Source organism: Phoenix dactylifera, chromosome 14, assembly GCF_009389715.1.
Source record: "Phoenix dactylifera cultivar Barhee BC4 chromosome 14, palm_55x_up_171113_PBpolish2nd_filt_p, whole genome shotgun sequence".
Classification (NCBI taxonomy): domain Eukaryota; kingdom Viridiplantae; phylum Streptophyta; class Magnoliopsida; order Arecales; family Arecaceae; genus Phoenix; species Phoenix dactylifera.
The window spans coordinates 15,471,205-15,479,882 of NC_052405.1; the positions used below are offsets into that span (position 1 = coordinate 15,471,205).

An 8,678-nucleotide genomic window follows, 5' to 3' on the forward strand; every position below is an offset into this window, starting at 1 on the left:
CAGCTGCGGCACTGTCGCGGGGCTGCCACGGTTCCCACCCCCGATCACAACGAAGAAGAGGATCGCGATCGTGATCCTCTATACCTTCTCTTCCTTTGGTCATGGACTGCAGTTGGCTGGGCCTGGCGACTTCAGTCCAATAAGGCCCATTTAGGGTCTATTCTTACAGATCACTAATGGTTTCTTCTATACTATTGAATTTCCAGAATATAGTACCCACTGCAAGTCTATTCTATCACCAAAGGCTTCTTTCAGCAAGATCCAATTTGTGACTAATATGTTGCGTAGGATTTTCCCATTCATTAGCATATTCCAAACATTTTGGACATTTGACCAAGACTGGGGGTACATCATCATAATTTTCTCAAAAAAAAATGGCATTTTGCATTATGGATAGAAGAAGTCTTAATAATTAATGAAGGGCAATGATTAGATGCTATTCTAGGAAGATGAGTCACCTTAAAGTTAGAAAATCTCTGGACCCACTAGTGATTTGCAAAGGTGAGGTGTATGCTCTCCCAAACTCTAGCACCACTGGATCGATTATTGCACTAGGGGAAACAAAATCTTGTGTAGTCTAGAGCCATGAGGCCATTATTTGCAATGAAATCCTTGAATTCCCTAATTCCAATTTTCTGCACGAAGGCCTTCCCCACCTCTTTCTTCCTCCATTATGATTAAACAATTGAAGTTGCTCGCCTTTAGAGATGGGAGGCCAACTTGAAGAATGGAACTAGCTTCAGTCTAGAGGCTTCTTTCGATAGTGTGTTTGGTGCTTGCATAAACACTCCCCAACTGCCATGGAGAGGAGTAGGATTTGGTGATGACTCCTAGAACTATTTGCTCACTGTGATGGAATGCATCCACTTTGCCCAAATTCCTTTGCGAGATTCCTATGATGCCTTCTGAAAGACCTTGAGACTCCACTTTATAGAGACCCCAAGAAGAAGGATTTCTTCTTCTTATTCGCTATTAACTTCTCCCTGCCACCCAAGTATCAAAGAAAAAACACACCTCTAGACTATGACATGCTATGATTATTCGCACAATCTGGGCAAAGGATGGCTTGGCCGCCCTCTGCAATTGCACAACAAAATCTTTATTAGGTGGAAGAATGGGAGGAGGGATCAGGTATTTATCTTAGATTATTATACCTAGACTCGAACATTGAAAAGTCCAACCTAGTGCAGGTATTTATCTTAGATTATTCTATACAATTCTTCTCCCTCTACTACTATTGCACATAGCCCTGTCTGACTTAAGCATCAGAGGCTTCTTGACTAGATCAACTTCAGCAACCACTTTTGATTTTCTTTTGCTCTGTAGGTGGCACTTTATCTTCCACCTTATTAGATTGATCAGCATCCTCCTCATCTTCAAATCACCTGATTGGGTTTTGGTGGCAAGAGTATACATTATAGTGGTTGTCAAATTTCTCATGATTGGAACCCATATGATGAATATATTTACAATAAGTTGGCAATTTTCTTGGTATTATCATATATAGGTCATTGATTTAACCAAACTTGTACTAAAATATTAAGAATCAAAAATTATTCAAGATAAAAATATAATATAAAAATCAGTGAGTGATTCAACCCCCAATGCTTCCTCCAACCCCACTCCAAAGAGATAAAGAGAAGGAAATAAAAAAATTAAAAAAAAACACACACATGGGAGAAGATACACAAAACCAACTTCTTTCTTTCTCTCTTTTCTAACTAACATTACATGTGTAAAGATGCAGTCATATAGATTGTGTTTTGGTTTATAAGCTCTCCCACTTACAGCATCTTTCACTAATTATACCTCCTGCTCCTTGCTCTTAATATGCAACTGCTTCTATCTAAATTTTAAGCTTGATGAGGTCAAGATAGAACTTTATGTTGAAGAAGCAGGAGCTTTAAATTTTGGAGTATCGGATACTAAAATACTTAGAATACTTGGAATACTTCGTAACACTCTTGCACATTTTATACCATTAATTTTCTACTTTTGGCACTTCAAGGTGAAAGCAGTTAACTCTAGTGCAACTATTCTTGATCATTTTTATCAAAGCTTATGAACTTACACATCACAATTCAACCTAATTATTAATTTTTATATCATATATATATATATATATATATATATATATATATATATATATATTTACATGTACATATACAAAACACAAGCTTCTTTGCATGTCCTACTTTTAGAATTTTTGTATTTTTCTGCATGTTTGGACACTTGACACCATGTTACATATCCAAGTAACATTGCTACAAGTTCTTCAGGCATCATTGATCAATATATTATGCTCGGATAATGTCTTTCCTAAAAGAAAAATTTTACTTAGGTCAACAAGTTTTGAGGCCCAATCGATGGAATTTTAGAGTTGTAAAATTACTTAATTTTTTTTTAAAAAAAAGGAAGCATCTCAATTGGATATTATATGAGCAAGTTATCATGACATTTAGAAGATTATGTGATTCAACTTCCCAATATGTTGGATCTCACTTCTAGATACTCTCCAAATCTATCCATAGTGGTCGGAGTGGTTTATTTATCGAGATTAGTGATCCTTCTAGATTTTTTTTTGATCTATTCGATCCTTGGACATATACCTAAGACACTTGGAAATAAGAATCCTGGACATTTTATACCACCAAATTTGATATCATTATCATCACATGTCCACTTTTGGGGCATTTCCCATGTTAACATTTTTAATTTTAACATGACAATAGCTGATACTTTTATCAAATTTTATAAACTTAAATAGCATAGGTTTTTCTCTTCATTTTACACATACATCAACACATCCTTACATATACATATATAAAATATTAACCAGTCTGCATATCCAGTTTTTAGAAGATTTCGATGTTAAATTCTTCTAAATACGTAGATATTTGACAATCATATAATATGTCCAAGTAAGAGTTCTTCAAGAGTCACTGATCAAGTAGTTTTATGAGGGTCAACCACCATGCGCCGAATAGAGCACTTATCCGGCTGCCTAACTATATATATCGCATCGCCTGTATTATTATACAAGTCCCGATTCCGATGCCATGTCCATAATGCATGGGTCTCATTCATTGCCTGCAGATAATATATTTTTTTTAATTCAATACTTTGATCTAGAACTGGATATATGATTCATTAGAATAGCAGAGCGAAAGGAAAAGAAAGAAGGGCACCTCCAAGATTCCATGGCCAAAGCTACTCTCTCTATATGCACTGTACTCGGGCTGTTGGTCCCAACAGAATTGGCCTGCTGCGGGTCCTGAAGTGAAGTTCGTAGCACAAAAGCCACCGATGCTCCATCTGCTATCCAAAGGATCTGGGCATTTGCCAGGATCATCTGCATGCACAGTCATCAGATTTTCCCGGTTGCCGCCATCTCCAACTGTGATGTGAACAGGACCACAGGGATCTAACGTATAGTTGTAGACTCGGTTCGACCTTTCATAGGCATGAACCTGTGAAAATAGAAAAAAACAAGGTGAAACATAAGGAAAAATAGTGAAAGGAAAAGTTTTCATTTTTTTAATGCTTAATCCAATATGATCCATATCTCCTAAAGTAGCCTAAACCTTAATTACCAGCCCTAGCAAACACCAAAGGCTTAAAGTAAAACCAACATGATAAAACTTTGGAAACTCAAATTGCCTTCTACAAATCAGGAGTGCAGGCCTCAGTTGAAATAAGAACAACCTAAAGAAGAAATAGGCTTTCTTACAGTAGTCCACATCACAATAGTTCATGACAATAAAAGATTTCCAAGTATTGTAACTTAAAGAAAATGGGATTCAGCCCTTACATGGCCATTGAGGATGATGTCAACACCGTATGAGAATAGTAGATCTTCTATCTCCAATCTCATACACTCCGATTTCTTGTAAAATATTTTGTAAGTGCTGTACCAAGGTGGATGCCAAGCAGCTACCAACCAGGGAGTAATGGACCTGTCTACATTTGCCAAGTCTCTCTCTAGCCACTTATATTGCTCCCCTGTAATGTTAAATTGATACAGCAATTTGATAAAAAAACAATGGTCAACGAAATTGTTTTGTAAGAGACTGTAGACTGCATGAGTACAGTTTGACTTTTATTTTAAAGGCAAATAACCACAAGAAGCTCAAACTAGCCAGTGATGCAGAAGTATAATTGTCGGTAGTTCCATATAGGAGAATAGCCAAATTAGTTCAAGTGCTCAACTTTTCCCGGTCAAACAGGAATCTAAGACTGAGGTCTCAAAAGAGTAGGTGCATGGTAAAGTTACCTTTTCTATCGAAGGAAATGTAAGCACCAAGCATGATGAAATGTATACCCCCAGCATTAAAAGAATAATAAAATGTGGAAAATGATCCACTTTCTTCGGCAGGAAATGCAAATCTAGAGCTGTAGGCTACAAAGGTCTTGTTTTTGATCTGTTCTTCTGTTTCATGGTTTCCTTCGACTACCATTATTGGAATTTTTGATGTAAGAGGCTCCATAAACCTGAAAGAGATGACTAACAATTATCATCGAGATTCAAAGACAACCAGTCAAGCCATGGAAAACTTGCAGGATGATGAATCCATGAGAACTATGCACATTCAGCATATGGATGACAATGGACTGCTTGCTAAGTTATTTATAAAGAAATATCCTAAAAGTCTACATATTTCTTATATCATGCTTGTATTTCAAGACAAAGCTACTGAAATACACTTGAGGACTGATTGGAGGAGAAAAAGGGTGTCAAAATGGTTGAAGCATCACTAGCATCAGCTTGTGCTAGCTAGTCGTTTGCTTGTCATTATGGCAATAGCGTAACAGCGGGACCTTTTTGAACAAAAGCTCTTCTAGTTCATTAGTCGAGAAGAAGGCTTTATATCTTCTAGTCAATGGTGGATGCCTCAGAACACAAATTATAACCATGTTGATTGTGAAACCTTTTTGCATATTATAATGAATATGAATACAAATTTTTACACTTGCGGCTAAATGCATCATGATAAACTAGGAGACAAGTTCTCTGAGAGAGAGAGAAAGAGAGAGAGAAGCATATATATACTGAAAGGCATCATCACCTTCCCCAATAATCCCAACGAGGCTGGTAGGTCTCATCCCTGGGAAGGATATTATGATAGTAACAATTTAAGCAGTCCAACTCAGTTCCATTTGTTAGGTATAAATCTGCATAAGGAATGTCACCTAACAACAAAACCAGATCAGGCTTGTTCTTTCTCATATGATCAATTGTGGAAGTGGTATTGTACGTGAGTCCCAGATCCCCAACAACAGCAATTCGCTTAGGGTAACTTCGGGGACCCAGTGCCGGCTCGAGCCTTAGGCGACTGAGGCGGTCGCCTAAGGCCCCCGGCCCAGGGAAGGCCCCCACCGGAAGATGCTGCAGCTATACAAACACTCATTCTTTCCATTCTCGTCTTCCCCCCTTCGTCTTCCACTCTTATCTTTCATCCCTTCTCTTTTTTGGTTTTGGTCTTGGTTTTCCTTCCCTCACATTACTCCTGATCCAGCTGGGCCATCGGGAAGAAAGATAGGGGGATCGGAGATGGACTTCTTGGAGGGTGGAGATTCTTTTAATTTTCTCCTCTCGATTTCTTCTCCCCTCTTGGGTGGTAGATAGAGAAAAGGAGCTAGAGGGAGTTGAATGGCTGCTGTGCTGTGATGTTGCATTTGCTGCTTGGGTACTCACTTGAAGGGGAGATGGTGGGATGGGACTTTTATTTATTGGATGGAGTGAATTTCCCATAATGCCCCTACTTTCTCTTATAGAGAGGTTCAATTTTTTTATTACCTTGACAATGAAATGCCATGAGATAACCATTTCCTATTCGGCTTTTGCTTGACATGGTAAACACTATTGTCAAGCATTATTTTAGTTAATTAATCAGTTTCATGGCCCTTCTTTTCGAGCAATTACTTTTATTTACTTTCATTTAAAAATTATATTAAATTAAAAAAGTTTTTTACCTATTTTTATTAAATTTATATATCTTTGTTGAAATAGTATACTTGATAGCTATCTATTTCTATATCATTTTTTTAAATATTTTATATTTATTAAAAAATTTATTATCAAAAAAAGAGGCCTCATTCATTGGATTTGCCTTAGGCCCCCAAATGTATTGGGCCGCCCCTGCGGGGACCCAAAGCAGGCATTGTCTTGAAAACATGGATGTCACTTATGGCTGGTATAGAAGGATCTCCACATCGATAATAGTATCTTTTCCCTGGTTTCAGTCCTGCAAGGTCAAGGATATATACACGATATATTATCATAAGATAGAAAAGGCAAATGGCGAGAACATAGCAGATGTTCGTGCTGTTTTGTTGAGAACCTGAGCTGGCTAAGAAACCCATATCCACTCCTTAAATAATAGTGGAAGGACAATGACTCGATGCAAAGCTTGAAGCTATGGAATGCGTTTATACAAAATTTAATTTATGCCAACCAACTAAAGTAGATGGCTGATGATGATGCATCGATCAAGATTTATTAAATTATTTATCCATGACAATTGGACAGTAATAGTGATGGATCATTTGTTGGAAGCTATAATATTATTTATTAGATAATATATTAGTTTACGAAAAATATATTATATGCTATATCAGTATTATTGCACCATAGAGATAATGCATAATACTAGAAGTATGACATTATTTACTCTTAAAGTTATGTTTTATTGTTATATTCTAAATTCTAAATTATATTTTCTATTATATATAACAATTCTATATTATATCATTTTATATAATTGTATTATATTATATGTTATATATTATATAGTTCGCAAAATTATTTATTATATTATTACATTATAACAATATATTACTTAATTTTGTTGATGTAATTAATTTAATTATTAAATATGAAAATATAATTTTATATCTTGAAATTCTATGGTTAAAATGCTTATATACAATATTTATTATATTTTTCATATGTGTGTGTATATATATATTATCACCTTATTTTTGTAACCTAATAACACTCGTAATACTACTATCAATAATATTATCATATTATAATATATTAATATTAATATTATATTCACATAAATAATCAAAAATATTAATTTTAGTTTATATATCAATTTCAAAATACTATATTATATGTTACAAGGTTTGCTTTATCCTCTTGAGATTACCTAGACTTATCAAGAAATAGAATTCGGCCCCTCATTTCTGATGACTTCTGAAAATGAATGTGTGGAAAATGATAAAAATTACCTCCACTTTCCATTGTGGTCTCATGAATTTTCCTAAAGGTACAAGTCAAAGCATGCTACAGAACAGTTTACCTGTGAGCCGAACATGATGGATTATTCCAGAAGTATAGTTCTGAAGGCCTTCAAATGGATAGAGCTGATTGTAAATAAGTGAATATCCAACAGCCTGGTGAGTTAGGGATTGTCGGGATCTTCCATATTGCACGATGCTAGCTACAGATGTTGGATCCAATGGCTCGATGTGTTCTCCAATTTGGAAGTTCCCTGAAAAATATCCAACACGTAAATGCTTACAGCAGGGGAGAAAAGGAAAAAAAAAAATCAGATACTTTTAAGAAAAGTGGAGAGGGAAGATAAGAAGGTGACAAGAGTTCGGGCCCAGTGACGTCCACAACACATGCACTTACGTACCATCCCGTAGTCAAAAGCTGCGGTCACTGGCTCCGTTTTGTATTTCAAATCTCATTCTAGTTGAGAAAACAACCAGGTGGGAAAAGCAGAAATTTTACCAAAAAACGACTATCTGAAATCTAAACAAACTTCAAATGCTAAAACAACTGCAACTTGGCACATCGCCACTGGAAGTTGAAAAAATGAATGAGTTAGAACCTTAAGAAAGAAAAAAAGAAACAAAGAAGTGACCTGTGACCCAAGAGATCCAGATAGAGTCCGGGGTGGTGGAGAGAGAGATGGAGATCTGCTCCGGCTCGAAGCCCCGGGCCTGCCGCTGCACCCTCGGATCGGAGTCCGGCAGGTCCACAGCGAGGCCGCGGAACTTGATGTGATCCAGAAACGAGGTCACTGGATCGAAAGGCCCATCCAGCGTCGTCGGGATCTCGCCGGCACTGCCGACGACTGACAAGACCAAAACTGCCGCTGCAAACCGAAGTTTCCACCACCAGTTCATCATCTGTTCCCCTCTTCCTTGGATTACACTTTGGGCTTTTAGATGGCGGTAGGGTTTTAGTTGTGGAAGAGATATATAGATGCAAGAAGTGAGAAGGGTGTGACTCTAACTGTGATGTCATAGGTGGAAAATTATGTTTCTTGAAAGGTTGGCTGTTGGGGGGAGGGAGTAGGGGTCCTATTCATGGAGTGTGACCGTGAATCTGGACGTGATTCATGTAAGTAGGGAACATTGGCTGGACTGGGGTTCGCTTCTGAGAGGTGACCCCGGGATGTGTCTCCATTGGCCCAGGAGTCGTATGGTGTCGGACTCTGAATCTGGCCGCGATTTAGGTCCGCAGTGGATCTCCACACGACACGGCTCCGGGGAGGTGTCAGCTGGATCTCGGCCATTTCCTCAAAGCACGCTTAATAAATAAAATAACTGTCGCCAAGTGCCTTCTTGGGCATAGAGTATCCATCTCTCGCCAAGGCAAGAGATCTGGGATATGGATATAGAGTAAAAAGAAGATGCCACTTACATCAACATGATATCAT

The 8,678-nt window shown here is 37.4% G+C and overlaps 1 protein-coding gene across 1 annotated transcript; it reads right to left on the bottom strand.

The window, feature by feature from the left end:
- Nucleotides 1–2,715: 2,715 nt before the first annotated feature.
- Nucleotides 2,716–8,223, bottom strand: LOC103699707 (purple acid phosphatase 15-like). Its single transcript, XM_039133812.1, has 8 exons — nucleotides 7,878–8,223; nucleotides 7,308–7,499; nucleotides 6,150–6,245; nucleotides 5,067–5,307; nucleotides 4,274–4,491; nucleotides 3,812–4,002; nucleotides 3,189–3,470; nucleotides 2,716–3,090 (listed from the first exon to the last, which is right to left on the bottom strand). Exons 1-8 carry the CDS (start codon nucleotides 8,143–8,145, stop codon nucleotides 2,947–2,949), a joined length of 1,632 nt encoding a protein of 543 aa, XP_038989740.1. The 5' UTR covers nucleotides 8,146–8,223; the 3' UTR covers nucleotides 2,716–2,946.
- Nucleotides 8,224–8,678: the final 455 nt, after the last annotated feature.